The 18,389-nt window shown below is 40.5% G+C and overlaps 1 protein-coding gene and 1 long non-coding RNA gene across 5 annotated transcripts in view; both read left to right on the plus strand.

The window, feature by feature from the left end:
- The window catches only part of HELLS (helicase, lymphoid specific), a 56,301-nt gene that overhangs the window by 13,996 nt on the left and 23,916 nt on the right, over positions 1 to 18,389 (plus strand). For all 4 annotated transcript variants that reach the window (XM_065521163.2, XM_015456405.4, XM_005565993.5 and 1 more), the window contains 6 exons: positions 1,748 to 1,784; positions 1,869 to 1,933; positions 11,105 to 11,146; positions 13,705 to 13,929; positions 14,303 to 14,485; positions 16,372 to 16,515. In XM_065521163.2, the coding sequence (XP_065377235.1) occupies positions 1,748 to 1,784; positions 1,869 to 1,933; positions 11,105 to 11,146; positions 13,705 to 13,929; positions 14,303 to 14,485; positions 16,372 to 16,515 (696 nt within the window). The remainder of the gene's footprint in view (positions 1 to 1,747; positions 1,785 to 1,868; positions 1,934 to 11,104; positions 11,147 to 13,704; positions 13,930 to 14,302; positions 14,486 to 16,371; positions 16,516 to 18,389) is intronic.
- On the plus strand, positions 1,940 to 3,404 carry LOC135965164 (uncharacterized). The gene is made up of 2 exons (XR_010578053.1): positions 1,940 to 2,692; positions 3,019 to 3,404. It is a non-coding gene; the product is annotated as an uncharacterized lncRNA (long non-coding RNA).

An 18,389-nucleotide genomic window follows, 5' to 3' on the forward strand; every position in this document is an offset into this window, starting at 1 on the left:
ACCTGTAATCCCAGCTACTTGGGAGGCTGACAGGAGAATCACTTGAACCTGGGAGGCGGAGGTTGCAGTGAGCTGAGCTCATGCTACTGGACTCCAGCCTGGGTGACAGAGCAAGACACCATCTCTAAAAAAACAAAAAACAAAAAAACCGCTGATTCTTGACTCACTTGCTAATTTCAGAGACCTAGAGCTTTTCAGATTTTTATTTTCATAGAGACAAGTCTTCACTGTGTTGCCCAGGCTGGTCTCGAACTCCTGGGCTCAAGCTGTCCCCCACACCCACACCTTGGCTCCCAAAGTGCTGGGATTACAGGCATGAGCTAGCACAACTGGCCTTACCTAGGGGTTTTGAACAACATGTTTTTATTTATATGATAATTTTACTGGCTTAGTCATTTATTCCCTGCTCTTGAACCTGTTAATTTTAATATATCCTTCACTTAATTCCACCTAGCTGTTTATATCAGGGTTTTGATTTTTTTCCCCTCTGCTTTTTTCTTAAAGGTGTCAACTGTTCTGTCTACTCTAATGGCACCAGTCCTTTTTCGGTATTTTCTTGTTTAATCTTCAGACTTTATAACTTAATTTAAAAATTCATTATATATATATTTTTGTCATTTTATCATACATATTGTTCACCTATTCTTGATATAATAGTTTCCCAACTCTTATTTTGAAACTTAAAAAAATTTTTAGAGGCGATGTCTCAGTAGCCCAGGCTAGAGTTCAATAGCTCCATAGTAGTTCACTACAGCTTTGAACTCCTGGGGTCAAGCCATCTTCCCACCTCAGCCTCCTGAGTAGCTGAAACTACAGGTGCACACCACCATGTTCAGCTAATTTCTACATTTTTTAAAGAGATGGGGATCTTGCTTTGTTGCCCAAGCTGGTCTTGCACTCCTGACTTCAAGCAGTCTACTACCTAGTCCTTCTAAAGTGCTGGGATTATAGGCGTGAGCCACTGCACCTGGCCAGAAACTGTTTCTTAACATCTCATTTCCCTTACCTTCCTCACTAATAATTTTCAGTTAGTATTCTCTTTTATTTCTGCTTTGGGTTATATTTAATGTATGAATTTCATTCACAATGAATATTCCTTCAATTCCCTACCTATTGAATATCTTTAGCGTAATGTATAAAGATGTACATGGTATTTCTAAATAAAAATGCCAACTGTGGGCTGAGCGCAGCGCCTCACGCCTGTAATCACAGCGCTTTGGGAGGCCTAGGCGTGTGGATTACCTAAAATCAGGAATTCAAGAGCAGCCTGGCCAAAATGGTGAAACCCCATCTCTACTAAAAATACAAAAATTAGCCGGGTATGGTGGCAGGTACCTGTAATCCCAGCTACTCGGGAGGTTGAGGCAGGGGAATCTCTTGAACCTGGGAGGCAGAGGTTGCAGTGAGCCGAGATTGTACCATTGCACACTAGCCCGGGCAACAAGAGTGAAACTCCGTCTCCAAAAAACAAACGAAATGCCAGCTGTGTTTAATTTTGAAATTTCTCTTCTAAATGGAAAAATAATGGACAGAAGTAGAACCGTTGGGAAAAAGCAGAGATTATGAACAAGTTGTAGTAGGGAAATACCGAAAATATTACATGTAGGTAAGTATAATAGTGAAAAACTATATATGAATGTGGCTCAACTGCAAGAAACATTTTTTCCTCAAGTTAATCAGTGCCTTTTAATGTATAATATTATAAAGTTCATTAGTAAAATCAGTATTCTGAATCCTTGTTTTGTAGGGTAAAAATTCAATCGATGCAAGCGAAGAGAAGCCAGGTAAACATCCTTATTCTAGTTTTGAATAATATATGTTTATATTTCTATTTTAATTGCTATCAAAAATAAAATTTTTTTTTATAGTTATGAGGAAAAAAAGAGGAAGAGAAGATGAATCATACAATATTTCAGAGGTCATGTCAAAAGAGGTAAAAATAAAAGGGAGAGGGTACCTAACATTTGATGTTGAGTAAAATGTAGGTTTTAAACTACCTTAAAGCTGTAAGGATTGAATATTCAGTATCACATCAAATATGTTTTTAATTTAATATTATATATCATTTATAGATGAAGTTGCCAAAATGTTTGAAGCTATCTACCAACCTACAGTAGACTTGAGACTAATCTGAAACTAATGTCATCTGACCTTCATAGACTTTTTTTTTTTTTTTTTGAGGTGGAGCTCTGTGGTCCATGCTGCCTTGGCTCACTGCAACCTCCACCTCACGGGTTCAAGCGATTCTCTTGTCCCAGCCTCCCAAGTAGCTGGGATAACAGGCGCCCACCACCACGCCTGGCTAATTTTTGTATTTTTAGTAGAGATGGGGTTTCACCATGTTGGCCAGGCTGGTCTTGAACTCCTGACTTAAGGTGATCTGCCCACCTCGGTCTCCTAAAATGCCAGATTACAGGCGTGAGCCATTGCGCACGTCCTCACTTAAGTGGCAAATAGATTTACACCTTTAGGTTGTTCTGGTTTTCTTTTCTTTCCTTCTTCTGTTTCCTTCCTTCCTTCCTTTCTGCCTTTCTAGCTTCCTTCTTTTTTTTTCTTCTTTTCTTTTTTTGAGACAGGGTATCACTCTGGGACTCAGGCTGGAGTGCAGTGGCACAATCATGGCTCACTGCAGCGTCAACCTCGGGCTCAAGTGATCCTTCTACCTCAGCCCCCTGAGTAGCTGGGACTACAGGTGTGTGACACCATGCACAGCTGGCTAATTTTTAAATTTTTTGTAGCGATGAGGTCTCATGTTGCTTAGGCTGCTCTTGAACTCCTGGGTTCAAACAATCCTCTTGCTTTAGCCCCCCAAACTGCTGAAGAGTACATGTGTGAGCCAGTGTGCCCAGCTTTATGCTGGTTTTCTTTTTTTTTGGGGGGGCGGGCGGGGGTGAGACAGAGATTTACTGTTGTTGCCCAGGCTGGAGTGCAATGGTGCAGTCTCAGCTCACTGCATCCTCCGCCTCCCAGGTTCAAGCGTTTCTCCTGTCTCAGCCTCCTGAGTAGCTGGGATTACAGGCATGTGCCACCACGCCCAGCTAATTTTGTATTTTTAGTAGAGATGGGGTTTCACCGTGTTGCCCAGACTGATCTTGAACTCCTGACCTCAGGTGGTCCGCCTGCCTCGGCCTCCCAAAGTGCTGGGATTACAGTCATGAGCCACTGCTCCCGGCCTATGCTGGTTGCTTTATTTGGGTTATTATAGAAAACAGTAATAGCTTTGACTCTACCAATTATCTTGTGGTTGTAAAGTACCTAGTAGACTTGTATTTTGCAAGGAACAGTGGAAACAACAGGCGTGGCCATACAGCTTAAAATTACATATAATATGTTGTGGAGAGGTGGGGGGAAAGGGTAGGGTAGTAAAGACACTGACCAGAGCAGAGAAGTGTTTTAGGGAAAAAGATGGTATCTTGTTAAAGGAGTCTGAGCCTGGCCTAGTCAGAAATTGTTACTATAATTTAACTTTTTGTAACCCCTAACCTTGTCTTAAGAACTTTATTCTTGTTCTTTGTTTTTTATTTTTTTTTTGTTTTTTTTTTTTTTTTTGTTTTTTTGTTTTTTTTTTTTTGAGACGGAGTCTCACGCTGTTGCCCAGGCTGGAGTGCAGTGGCGCGATCTCGGCTCACTGCAAGCTCCGCCTCCTGGGTTCACGCCATTCTCCTGCCTCAGCCTCCTGAGTAGCTAGGACTACAGGCGCCCGCCACCGCGCCCGGCTAATTTTTTGTATTTTTAGTAGAGACGGGGTTTCACTGTGGTCTCGATCTCCTGACCTTGTGATCCGCCCGCCTCGGCCTCCCAAAGTGCTGGGATTACAGGCTTGAGCCACCGCGCCCGGCCTTCTTGTTCTTTGTTGAAGACTTTTACGAAACTGAAATCATATGCTCATTTCTAAAACCAACTTCTTTTTTTCATTTCTCACTTTTTGCTTCAAGATATGAATGAATTAGAGCATCTTCAGTTCTGACAAACCAATTCCTTAGCATGTTTTTAATGTGTCACATTCTCTTTTTTCTTGGAGACAGTCTTGCTCTGTCCTCAGGCTGGAGTACAGTGGCACGCACGATCTAGGCTCACTGCTGCAAGCTCTGCCTCCCAGATTCAAACAATTCTTATGCCTCAGCCTCTGAGAAGCTGGGATTACAGGCGCCTATTTGTATTTTTAGTAGAGACAGGGTTTTGCCGTGTTGGCCAGAATGGTCTTGAACTACTGACCTCAGGTGATCCTCACGCCTTCGTCTCCCAAAGTGCTGGGATTACAGGCGTGAGGCACCACTCCCGGCCACATTCTTATATTTAATAAAAAGCACAACTCTATTGTCTACTGTTGTTCTTTTACCTGAAGTTCAGACTTTTTAGCTCTTCATAAGAAAAATTTACGTAATACTTTTCCTTTAGGGATGCAACGATAGTTTTTCATTGAAAAATAATTGTCAGGGGGCTGGGAGCAGTGGCTCACGCCTGCAATCCCGGCACTTTGGGAGACTGAGGCGGGTGGATCACGTGAGGCTAGGAGTTTGAAACCTGTCTGGCCAACATGGTGAAACCCCATCTCTACTAAAAATACAAAAATTAACTGGGAATGGTGGCTCGCGCCTGTAGTCCTAGCTACTCAGAAGGCTGAGGCAGGAGAATTGCTTGAACCTGGGAGGCAGAGGTTGCAGTGAGCTGAGATCGTGCCACTGCACTCCAGCCTGGGCAACGGAGCAAGACTCTGTCTCAAAAAAAAAAAAAAAAAAAAAAAAGTTAGGGCCCACCGAAATTGATTATGGTATCCATTCAACTTGCAGTTTAAAACACTTTTAGGTTGGGCGCAGTGGCTCATGCCTGTAACCCCAGCACTTTGGGAGGCCAAGGTGGGAGAATCACCTGAGGTCAAGAGTTCCAGGCCAGCCTGACCAACATGGAGAAACCCCATCTCTACTAAAATTAGCTGGGCGTAGTGGCACATGCCTGTAATCCCAGCTACTCGGGCAGACTGAGGCAGGAGAATCGCTTGAGCTCTGGAGGCGGAGGTTGCGGTGAGCCAAGATGGCAGGCACCATTGCACTCCAGCCTGGGTAACAAGAGTGAAACTCCTACTCATAAAAGAAAAACCACTTTTAATATGCCATACTGAAGTTTAGCCAGTCATACAGCTGTTTATTTAATTTGTTAAATGGTTGTGGAATATTGGTTTGGAGCAAACTTTGTCATAGGTGGATGAAATCCATTAGTAAAGAAAGGTAAACGCTGTCTTCACCTTAGCCTACATACAGAGAGATATATAGGAGTAAGTAGTAAATGAAATTGAATTTTTTTTTTTTTGAGACAATGTTTCTATTACCCTGGCTTGAATGCAGCTGGCATAATCTCAGCTCACTGCAGCCTCAACCTCCCAGACTCAAGTGATCTTCCTATCTCAAACTCCCCAGTAGCAGGGACTCTGTGCATGTGCCACCAGGCCTGGCTGAGTTTTGTTTTTTTTGTAAAGATGGGGTTTTGTCATGTTGTTTACGCTGGTCTTGAATTTTTGGGCTCCTGCCTCGGCTTCCCAAAGTGCTTGGATTACAGGTCTGAGCCACTGTGCCCGGTTGGTAATTGGATGTTTATATACCGTATTAGAGGGCCTCTTCACTCAGGCATGCAGTTCCTGAACGTTTTCATCTAGGAAAAGGAAATGATATCTATGTTGTGATTTGAAGGATAAAAGTTAAATTATTTAAAGGTGGGATTAATAGGGAAAGAGTAAATTAAAGGGAAGATAGTAGGGGGGGCGTGTTTTAGGAAGAAATTAAAGCATTGAACAAATGTCCAGGGTCAAGAGAGACTGGCAGTTTAAAAAAACTTGAAGGAAATTATATTTGCCTCCAATTTGTATATAAGTGAAAAGAGTGATGAAGGAAGGATGAAGCTGTAGATGTAAGCATGGTCAGGAGTTTAAGGCTGCCCTAAGTAAAGTAGGAAGCTATCGAAAGATTTTAAGCAATTTTCATTTTGGTGAATCACTTGGCTAGTGTGTTCAGAGATCTGTGGGCATATCAGTTTTTCTTTCTTTCCTTTTCTTTTTCTTTTTTTTTTTTGAGACAAGGTTTCACTGTGTGGCCCAGGCTAGAGTGCAGTGGCGCGATCTCGGCTCATTGCAACCTCCGTCTCCCAGTTCAAGCAATTCTGTTACCTCAGCTCCCTGAGTAGTCCAGCACCTGGGACTACAGGCACGTGCCACCACGCCTGGCTAAGTTTTTGTATTTTTTGGTAGAGAGGTGGTTTCACCATGTTGGCCAGGCTGGTCTCAAACTCCTGACCCAAAGTGATCTGCCTGCCTCTGCCTTCCAAAGTGCTGGGATTACAGGTGTGAACCACCATGCCTGACCCTATACCAGTTATTCTTTCATTTACTGTTATTTCTTTCTTCTGTGTATTTACTGAATTTCCTGCTCTCTTTTCCTCTTTGCCTAAATTCTTTTCATTGTTTGCATCTCACGTTACTTGCTGAAGAATCTCTAAATCTACGAATACATTTGGAGATGTGTTACCCCTATTGAATGTTCTGTCACTGTGAACCCTGCTCCTCCAAATTATCCCATCTATTTATTCACCTTTTCCTTCCTCACTGGGTCTTTGCCTTTCAATTATAGATACATTGTTTTCGCGTCTGCAGAACAAAAATTTTTGAACCAGTCTTTCTAGATTGTCCTGTTTTCTATTCTTTATTTCCAAGTTTTTTTTTGAGACAGAGTTTCGCTCTTGTTGCCCAGTCTGGAGTGCAATGGCACCGAATTGGCTCATTGCAGCCTCCGCCTCCCAGGTTTAAGTGATTCTCCTCTCTCAGCCTTCCCGAGTAGCTAGGATTACAGGCATGTGCCACCACGCCTGGCAAATTTTGTATTTTTAGTAGAGATCGGGTTTCTCCATGTTGGTCAAGCTGGTCTCAAACTCCCGATCTCAGGTGATCCACCCACCTTGGCCTCCCAAAGTGCTGGGATTACAGGCGTGAGCCACTGCACCACCCTATTTTTAAGCTTTTTAAGAGTAGGCTGGACTGGACATGATGCCTGACACCTGTTATACCAGCACTTTGGGAGACCAAGGTGGGAGGATCACTTAAGCCCAGGAGTTTGAGACTAGTTTGGGCAACATGGTGAAATCCTGTCTCTACAAAAAAAAAAAGAAATTAGCCAGGCGTGGTGGCGTACAGCTTTGGTCCCAGCTGCACAGGAGGCTGAGGTAAGAGGATCACCTGAGCCTGGGGAGGTCAAGGCTGCAGTGAGGTGAGAATGTGCTACTGCACTGCAGCATGGGCAAGAGAATGAGATCCTGTTTTTTTTTGTTTTTTTTTTGTTTTTTTTTGGAGGCAGAGTCTTGCTCTGTTGCCAGACTGGAGTGCGGTGCTGCAATCTTGACTCACTACAGCTCAACTCCGCCTCAAGCGATTCTTCTGCCTCAGCATTCCGAGTAGCTGGGACTACAGGTGTGTGCCACCACACCCAGATAATTTTTGTAGTTTTAGTAGAGATGGGGTTTCACCATTTTGGCCAGGATGGTCTCAATCTCTTGACCTCATGATCCGCCTGCCTCAGCCTCCCAAAGGGCTGGGATTATAGGCGTGAGCCACTGCGTCCGGCCCTTTTTTTTTTTTTTTTTTTTTTTTTTTTAAAAAGAGTAGCCTGTACATATTTCCTTACACATTGTGCAGTTGAGCAGTTTTACGTCTGTCAGTTGAATTTATTGGGATCTTTGAAACTGATAATCTAGGCCGGGCGCGGTGGCTCAAGCCTGTAATCCCAGCACTTTGGGAGGCCGAGACGGGCAGATCACGAGGTCAGGAGATCGAGACCATCCTGGCTAACACAGTGAAACCCCGTCTCTACTAAAAATACAAAAAATTAGCCAGGCGTGGTGGCGGCGCCTGTAGTCCCAGCTACGCGGGAGGCTGAGGCAGGAGAAAGGCGTGAACCCGGGAGGCGGAGCTTGCAGTGAGCTGAGATCCGGCCACTGCACTCCAGCCTGGGCGACAGAGCGAGACTCCGCCTCAAAAAAAAAAAAAAAAAAAAAAGAAATTGATAATCTAGCCCAAAGCAAGCAATTTATCTTTTCCTCTCTTTCTTCCCAATCTTGCTCTTTTGTTTTCTCTTTGATGTTAGTGTCAGAACCAGTATCTACTGTGTCATTCAAAACAGAATTTAGGAGGTTATCTGAATTTCCTTATATATCTAGATTTTTATCAATTTCTGTGAGTCATTTCATTCGCTGCTACTCTGGTGTTTATGCCCTTACTCTGCCCTATTGTTAGTAGTTTCTTAATTGATTTTTATAATCCTAGTATAGCTCTCATTCATTGTCAAGAGTACCATATTGGTTTTTCTGAAGCAAATTTAATCACTCATAACTTCCATTACTTTTTATGGTTTCACAAGGAATTGCATTTTCTTGTAGAAAAATTTGAGACTAAACAAAATACAAGAAAATCACCGGAAAAGCTGTCAAACAGATAATCACTAACATTTTCGTATATGTATATTCTTTTTCTTTGTATTATGGAAAATCTGAAAAATTACAAATATTTAGAGGATAGTAAATTGAATGTCACTGTTTTTTTTTGAGATGGAGTTTCCCCCTTCTTGCCCAGGTTGGAGTGCGATGGCATGATCTCGGCTCACTGCAACCTCTGCCTCTCAGGTTCAAGCAATTCTCTTGCCTCAGCCTCCCGAGTAGCTGGGATTACAGGCATGTGCCATCACACCCCGCTAATTTTATACTTTTATTAGAGATGGGGTTTCTCCATGTTGGTCAAGTGGGTCTCGAACTCCTGACCTCAGGTGATCCGCCTGTCTTGATCTCCCAAAGTGCTGAGATTATAGGCATGAGCCACCCTGCCCAGCCAATCACTTTTTAATTCTGGGATATTTTTAGAAAAAGCTGAGCAAGACTTTTTTTTTTTTTTAAGATGGAGTCTCACGCTGTCACCTGGGCTGGAGTGCAGTGGCGGGATCTCAGCTCACTGCAACCTTCGCCTCCTGGGTTCAAGCGAGTCTCCTGTCTCAGCCTCCCAAGTAGCTGTGATTACAAGTGCCTGTCACCACGCCCAGCTAATTTTTTGTATTTTTAGTATTGACACCGTGTTGGCCAGGCTGGTCTCAAACTCCTGACCTTGTGATTTGCCCGCCTTGGCTTCCCAAAGTGCTGGGATTACAGGCGTGAGCCACCGTGCCCGGCCAAGACTTTTGAACCATAAGCACAATACAGTTATCACACTTTTGAAAGTCAATGGTAATTCCTTAATATTTAAATTTCTCAATAGGCTAATTTTTGTTTTTAGGGATGGGGGCTTGCTGTATTGACGAGACTAGAGTGCAGTGGCTATTCCTGAGTATTGTCATAGTGACTACACCTCAAATACCTGGGCTCACATGATCCTCCTGCCTCAGTGTCCCGAGTAGCAGTACAGGGAGTATAGGCACTTCCCACTGTGATCTGCTTAGCTCATACCTTTTTAAAAAATGATTGGTTCAAATCAGGATCCAAAAAAGTTACATAAATTGCGTTTGATTAATGTGTGTCTTAGTTCTCTTTTAGATCTAGAGTGTCTCTCATCTTTTTTAAGAAACATTATTTGTTGAAGAAAATGAGTAATTCTGTATAATTCCCCACATTCTGGACTTTACTGATTGTATCCCCATGATTTCTCTGCCTCTTGTGTTTCCTGTTAACTATAGTAACTATAAGTTAAATACAGAAGTTTGTGATTAAGGTTTTTTTTAATTTTTGTTTTTTTTTGTCGAGGGAGGTAGGGTCTTGCTCTGTTGCCCAGGGTGGAGTGCAATGGTGCCATCTCGGCTCGTTGCAACCTCTGACTCCTGGGCTCAAGCAATCCTCCCACCTCATCCTCCTGAGTAGCTGGGACTACAGGTGTGCACCACCAAGCCCAGCCAACTTTTATATTTTTTGTAGAGATGGGATCTCACCATGTTGCCCATGCTTGATTTTTAATAAGAATACTTCATTGGTGCTATTTATAGATTTTGATTTATTTCTAAATTGTTCTTTCAAGTTTCATTTTATCTAGTCATTTTACAGGACAGCTTTATCAGTTCCTGGTATAAATTCCTTTTAGCCTCAGCCTTAGAATATGAATATGTATACGTACATAATACTTCATATGCACACGATATACACATATTCCCGTGTGTATAGATGTGTGTGTGTCACCTACTTACATGTCCTGTTACTCTTCTGTGAATCTTAAATTTGATAATGCTGTTTTGAATCTACTTCATCCCCTATACCTTCTGTATTCTCTCTGCTTGAAATCTACCCTCACTATCTTGAATGATGAAGCCTGGTGACAACTTTTTAGATCATTTTATGTAAGATAATTATTTGCTAAGCCACCCAGTGACACACTCAGGTATTGTTTGTCTCCTTACCACCAGCATCTAGTAGGTACTTCAAAATCAGAGCACTTTATTCTGTATTTTTAATCTATCTGTCTTTGCCTCTTACCCAGGAATGCAAACTCAGATGTCTATCCACAGAGGTCTAAAGTGGGCTTGTAACATGGTTTGCCAGACTTTTTCTGTAAATAGCCAGATAGTAAATATTTTTAGCTTTTGAGTAGTTTTGTGGGCAACTACTTAACCCTGTACTTTGCTATTGTCGTTTGAAAGCAGCCATACACAAACCGTAAACAAGTGAGGCTGACTTTGTTCCAATTTATCCCATTTCTTTGCTTTTAAAAAAGTACCTATGTATTCGCTTAGCTGGAGTTGGTGTACAGGCTGTAGTTTGCTGACCACAGGACTAGAGGTTTGTTGCCATGTGTGAATTTGTACTTAATCTCAGACTAAAAGAAAGAAAAGCTGGAAAACCACTGTATTTGATGAAATATCCCATTGTATAAATGTTCCCAAATTAGCTTAGAATGTTAGGAAATATTATGAGCCAGTAATATTTATAGGCTTATTTCTGCCTGAAGACCACTAGTTTTAGATCTCTATATTTTAATTATCTTGAGAATCTCATCCTCATTGCCTGGCAAAATAAGCACAGAACAAATGCTTGTTGAATAAATAAATAAATGAACCTCATACATTATTAATTTGTTTTTGTTTTCTCAAACTATTAGGAAATTTTGTCTGTGGCTAAAAAAAATAAAAAGGAGAACGAGGTAAGAGATTTATGATTAAGTTTAGAAGTCATATTTACTCCCCAGTTATTAGTCCTTTTTCTGTAATCACCAGTGTACGTTTTTCTCACTTTATCCCGTTTCTTTGCTTTAAAAAAATACCTATGTATTCATTTCTTCCATATCCAACATTTTTCTTTTTTATGTATCAACTTTAGTTAGGTATTTTATTGCATGATTATTGATGTATAAGTGTTAATTTATGGGTCTAGCAATGTTGCTTTTAACTTGTGAATCTGGCAGTGATACAACTGCTCGTAGCCATGTGGATATAAACCATGAGTCATCTTATGGAAGCTGTGAGGGGTGCCTTTGATGAGGGATGCCTTAATCTTGCTTCAGACCTTAAAGATTTTTTAAGTTTCTTAAAAGTTCTGTTTGAGAAGGCTTGATTTTTGAGCCACCTCTTCACTTACCCCATTTTATGTAGAGAGGTTCCTTGTTATCTCACTTTTTATTGCTCAAGTACTTAAAATTACCAGGTTGCATAGGGAAGCAAAATAATCATGACATGGAAATATTCGTGAATGGATGTGAACTTCAAGTAGTTAATTTACATATTAAAGATTTTTAGGCCTTTGAGAAATTAATGTAATGTTTATAAAATGAGAGATACTCTATTTGGTCATACAATTTTGTCCAAAATTTATACTATAAAACTGTCTTGATTTTTATTCTTTTGTTAAGTATAAGGACTGGTTTATGGGTGCAGTTTAATTGGATTTTTCAAGATTTAGTTAGATAAACATTTAGTTGGATTTTTAAGATAAAGTCTTGATGTAATCTTCTATAATTTGCCATGTGATTTTGGCTTCATTTTATAACTTACAGTCAGTCAGGAAGAAATAATTGTTAAGTACTGTATTTTAATGAATTTTGACACTTGCATACACTTGTGTAACTGCCATCCAAATGAAGGTATAGAACATTTCCATTGTAGAGGGATCTCTTCTGTGTTTTTCTAATTCTTTTTCCACCCCTAAACCTAGAGGAGGCCACTTTGTACACCTTTTATAGGATAACTTATTATTTCCTTTCCACTCAACATGTCTATGATACTCATTTATGTTGTTGAGCATTTTAGTGACTGGTTTCTTCTTATTGTTGACTAGTATTCTGTTGAATGAATGTTACAATTTTCTCATCCATCCCCTTATTGATGGGCATTTGGGTTGTTTGCAATTTGTGACTTTTATGAGTAAGGTTGCTATAATAATTTGCATGCAAGTCCATGTGTAGACATGTTTTCATACTTTTTGCCTGTGTACCTGGGAATGGAATTGTTGTGTTACATGGCAAATGTATGTTCATAAGAAAGTACAGATTTGTTCCCCCCAAGGTAAATGCATCATTTTATTCTCTTGCCAGCAATGTTTGAAAATTCCAGCTTATATTATTGTCAGCATTTGATAGTCTTTTTAATTTCAGCTATTTTATTAAATGAGAAATGGCAGTGTGTGTGGTTTTTAACTTGCATTTTCCTAATTACTACTGAACATAAAAATATGTTCTTGATGACTGTATGTTTTCTTTCTTTTTCTTTTTTTTTTTTTTTTTGAGATGGAGTCTTGCTCTGTCGCCCAGGCTGGAGTGCAATGGTATGATCTTGGCTCACTGCAACCTCTGCCTCCCGGGTTCAAGCGATTCTCTTGCCTCAGCCTCCCAAGTAGCTGGGATAACAGGTGCACGCAACCACGCTCAACTAATTTTTGTACTTTTAGTGGAGACAGGGTGTCACCATTTTGGCCAGGATGGTTTCCATCTCTTCACCTCGTGATCTGCCTGCCTCGGCCTCCCAAAGTGCTGGGATTACAGGCGTGAGCTGCCATACCTGGCCTATATGTTTTCTTTTGTAAAGTATCTGTTAGTATCTTTTGCCCGTCTCTTTTGCCCGTCTTATTTATGCATACTGTATTTTCTGTGTAACAGTTCAATAAATTACTGAGTGTCACAATATTAGAAGTTTGGAAGAAAGGTATAATTCTAATGATCTTTTCAAAAGTATGTGCCTGATTTTAATTTGTAAGGGTTATTCTCAGATTTTTTATATTTTATTTTATTTTAGTTTTTTGAGGCAGTCTCCTGTCACCTAGGCTGGAGTGCAGTGGTTGTGTTCTTGGCTCACTGCAGCCTTGACTTCCTGGGTTCGAGTGATCCTCAGCCTCCTGAGTAGCTGGGATACAGGCAGTTGCGTGCAACCACACCCAGCTATTTTTTTGTATTTTTAGTAGAGACAGGGTTTCGCCATGTTGTCCAGGGTGGTCTTGGACACCTGGATTCAGGTAATCCTCCTGCCTCAGCTTCCCAAAGTGCTGTGATTATAGGATTAGCCACTGTGCCAGCCTGTTATTGTTTTTTTTAGTAGCTTTTCATTTGTAGAGGGATGGAGATGTCTGCAGTTTTTTAATCCAGATGTAATCTTAGTCTTCTGTACTTAATGATTATAGGACTCAGTAGGGTTTGTTAGTTCCATTTTCTGATAAATGGTGGCATACAGCAGCATTTTGTATAACATCTTATTAAACTTTTTTTCTCTACAGGATGAAAACTCCTCTACTAATCTCTGTGTAGAAAATCTTCAGAAAAATAAAGATTCGAATAGTATAATTAAAGATAGATTGTCTCAAACGGTTAGGCAGAATACTAAATTCTTTTTTGACCCAGTCCGGAAGTGTAATGGTCAGCCAGTACCTTTTCAACAACCAAAGCACTTCACGGGAGGAGTGATGCGATGGTACCAAGTAGAAGGCATGGAATGGCTTAGGGTAATGAATTGTAATTTTTAATACAACATATTGGTTTTATTTCTATAGTAGCCTAATAATGTGATGTACCACAAGTGGAGTCATTTCTGTCATGTTTCATTATTATACATTTGTGTGTGAATACCTACTTTCTGATTTCTTTAACCTGAATTTTTAGACGTGGAAATTACCTTGTTATTGACTTCCAGCATTTTTATGGCTTTAATAAAGGATTTTCCACAGTGTTGTTATAATTTATGGTGTGAATATATCAGTTTTAACATAATTCTCATCTTTGGGTGTGATTTTTTTTTTTAAAGAGAAGAAATGAAATATTGTAACCCTGTAGTTGCTTATATCCGAGTTTAAATACAGTATCTATTATTTCATCCAGATGCTTTGGGAAAACGGAATTAATGGCATTTTAGCAGATGAAATGGGATTGGGTAAGACGGTTCAGTGCATTGCTACTATTGCATTGATGATTCAGAGAGGAGTACCAGGACCTTTTCTTGTCTGTGGCCCTTTGTCTACACTTCCTAACTGGATGGCTGAGTTCAAAAGATTTGCACCAGATGTAAGACATGCTTCCTTATGTTAAAATTATAATTTTACATGTTTTTTTATGCTTCGTTGTTGTAGGAATTAAATTGTAGAACTCCTATAATTATATTGGTTCCTGTATAAATATTTTGTCTGATTTGACTTAATCTGTGGAGTACCCTAATTTAAATTTATATAGTATAGGTTTTGGAAATCCCTGACATCTTTCCTAAAATATTTCAGAATGATTTTCATTGCATTGGTTAATTTGATTTAACTGAGACAGACTTAGGTAGAGATTTTATTAAAAATTCTGCTTATTCTTCACTTGATCTTTGCCAAAAGGCTGAGAAGAGAGGAAGAGAGTTTTCTGTTTTTTGTAACTTTTTTTCTATACACGTTACCTTCTGCGTTTTTTTTTTTTTTTTCTTTTTGAGATGGAGTCTCTCTTGCCCAGGCTGGAGGACAGGGACGCAATCTTGGTTCACTGTAACCTCTGACTCCCATGTTGAGTCGATTCTTGTGCCTCAGCCACTCGAGTAGCTAGGACTACAAGCATGTGCCACCATACCCAGCTAATTTTATGTTTTTAGTAGAGACGATTTCTTGCTGTGTTGGCCAGGCTGGTCTTGAACTCCTGGCCTGAAGAGATCTGCCCACCTTGGCCTCCCAAAGTGCTGGGATTATAGATGTGAGCCACCGTTGCCCCGCACCCAGCCCTTCTGCACATTTTTGCCTTATGAGAAATTCTAGAAGTAGTGTCACCATCTGCCTCATTTTATTTATATATATATATATATATATAATTTATTTATTTATTTTGAAATGGAGTCTCTCTGTCACCAGGCTGGAGTGTAGTAGCTGGGACTACAGGCGCGCACCAGCACACCTGGCTAATTTTTTGTATTTTAGTCGAGACGGGGTTTCACCATGTTGGCCAGGATAGTCTCGATCTCCTGATCTTGTGATCCACCCATCTTGGCCTCCCAAGTGCTGGGATTACGAGCGTGAGCCACCGCGCCCGGCCTATATGTATTTTATGTATTTATGGGTTTTTGTTGTTGTGTGTGTGTGAGAGAGAGAGAGTTTGGCTCTTGTTACCCAGGCTGGAGTGCAATGGCACTATCTCGGCTCACTGCAACCTCTGCCTCCTGGATTCAAGCGATTCTCCTGTCTCAGCCTCCCAAGTAGCTGGGATTACGGGTGTGCACCACCACGCCCAGCTAATTTTTTATTTTTAGTAGAGACAGGGTTTCTCCATGTTGGTCAGGCTGGTCTGGAACTCCCGGCCTCGGGTGATCTGCCTGCCTCAGCTTCCCAAAGTGCTGGGATTACAGGCATGAGCCATCCCGCCCGGCCCTTGTATTTATTTTTATGACTTTATTATTTTTATTTTTTCTTCAGACAGGATGTTGCTCTGTTGCCCAGGCTGGAGTGCAGTGGCGCCATTCTGGCTCACTGTGGCCTTCACCTCCTAGTCTCATGTGAGCCTGCTATCTCACACCTGAGTAGCTCATGTGAACCTCCCATCTCACTCCACTGGGTGAGTAGCTGGCACTACAGGTGCGTACCACCACACCCAGCTAATTTTTGTATTTTGTGTAGAGATGGGATTTCTCCATGTTGCTCAGGTTGATCTTGAACTACTCGCAGACTTTAGAGATCTGCTTGCCTTGGGTTCCCAGAGTGTTGAGATTAGAGGTGTGAGCCATTGTGCTCGGTCTGACTTTTTTTTTTTTTTCATTTTTCTCCCATAGTAGTTCAATGATTTGTTAGAATTGCTTGGCTTATTTTGCTATAGAAAAATAGAACTGAAATTTTAAATTTTATTTTTTCCCTCAGAATGATTTATATTCTCTAAATAGTCAATTTTTACATTTTGTTCTTAAGTTTGATATAAATCAATATAAAATTTTTCAGATCCCTACAATGTTATATCATGGAACCCAGGAGGAACGTCAAAAATTGGTAAGAAATATTTACAAACGGAAAGGGACTCTGCAAATTCATCCTGTGGTAATCACGTCATTTGAAATAGCCATGAGAGACCGAAATGCGTTACAGGTACAAATGATCTTCATTGGTTTCTTTGTAATACATAAAAGATGTTTTTCTTAATTTATAACACTTTCTTACCGTCTGGGAGCATTTGTCTAATTTGTTGTTGAAATTATAGATTATATTGTGCATATACCTGTAGAATCTGGAGACTTTTATTAACAGAATGATTGAGATGAAGGCCATCATTTGTAACAATATAATTAAAGCTTATGGCAGTTTAACATATGGCTTAGAATCATCCAGAAATAGACCTAATCTCTGAATGTATTACAGATATATTTGTGACAGTTACTTTGAATATACGGAATTTACCTATCTATTGTATTTTAATCAAATAAGAGTATTTGAAGACAAGTTATTTTTAGAGTATCTTATTGGACTATTTGTTAACATTTTCATTTGTTTTCTTGATGTTGTAGCTACTTACTTAAATAATTTCCTGTTAGCATAACACAATTGAAAAATTGTGCCTTCTTCTTTTGTGCCTTCTGTTAATTCATTTATTGATGTTTTGAACTTCTTCCTCAATGCTCTACCTCATTCATTTATAATTCTTGACTGCTTTGTTTTTCCTTTCTCTGGCTGTGTGAGAACCCTCTTAGTGCGGTACCCTGAGGTTTATCTAATTGCTTGGAAATAGGAAAGTACTTAATGGTTTCAACATAAAATTAAAACACATAAGTCGTAAGTGGAATAATTATGACTTGCATAATTATGACGAGTATTGCCAGGTTTTGTGTGTGTGCTGGTAAAACTTTGGAATATGATTTGCAGAAATCTTAGCTCAAGAGTTTAGCAAAGTTGACACATGTGTACAGCATTAAAAAGTATTTAAACCAGGCTGAGCTTGAAGGCTCATGCCAGTAATTCCAGCACTTTGGGAGGGTGAGGCGGGCAGATCGCTTGAGGCCAGGAGTTCCAGACCAGCCTGGCCAACATGACAAACCCGTGTCTCTACTAAAAATACAGAAATTAGCTGGGTGTGATGGTGCACATCTGTAATGGCATGAGGATTGCTTGATCCCGGGAGGTGGAGGTTGCAGTGAGCTGAGATTGCGCCACTGCACTCCAGCCCGTGCTACAGTGAGAGTCTGTCTCAAAAAAAAAAAAAATTCAAACCAGCAGTCTGCAACCATTTGGCACCAGGAACTGGTTTTGTGGAAGACAAGTTTTCCATGGACCATGGGTGGGGGATGGTTTCAGAATGATACAAGTGCATTACAATTATTGTGCACTTTATTTTTATTATTACAAAATTGTAATACATAATGAAATAATAGGGCCGGCCGTAATGGCTCATGCCTATAATCCCAGCACTTTGGGAAGCTTAGGTGGGCAAATCACTTGAGGTGAGGAGTTTGAGACCTTCCTGGCCAACATGGTGAAACCACATCTCTACAAAAATACAAAAATTACATGGGCACAGTGGCCCAGCTCCTTGGGAGGCTGAGGCAGGATAATTGCTTGAACCCGGAAGGCAGACATTGCAGTGAGCGGAGATCACGCCTCTGTACTATAGGCTGGGCAACTGAGTGAGACTGTGTCTCAAAATAATAATAATAATTTTATAACTCACCATAATGTAGAATCAGTGGTAGCCCTGAGCTTGTTTTCCATCTAGGGATGATGGGAGACAATGACAAATCATCCAACATTAGATTTTTATAAGGAGCGCACAACCCAGATCCCTTGGATGTGCAGTTTGCAATAGGGTTCATGCTCCTTTGAGAATATATTGTCTCCTGATCTGACAGGAGATGGAACTCAGGCCATAATGTGAGCAGTAGGGAGTGGCTGTAAATATAAATGAAGCTTCCCTTTGCTGTAAATACACATAAAGCTTCCCTCCCTCACAGGTGCTTACTTCCTCCTGTGTG

This window comes from Macaca fascicularis, chromosome 9 (genome assembly GCF_037993035.2).
Source record: "Macaca fascicularis isolate 582-1 chromosome 9, T2T-MFA8v1.1".
Taxonomy (NCBI): domain Eukaryota; kingdom Metazoa; phylum Chordata; class Mammalia; order Primates; family Cercopithecidae; genus Macaca; species Macaca fascicularis.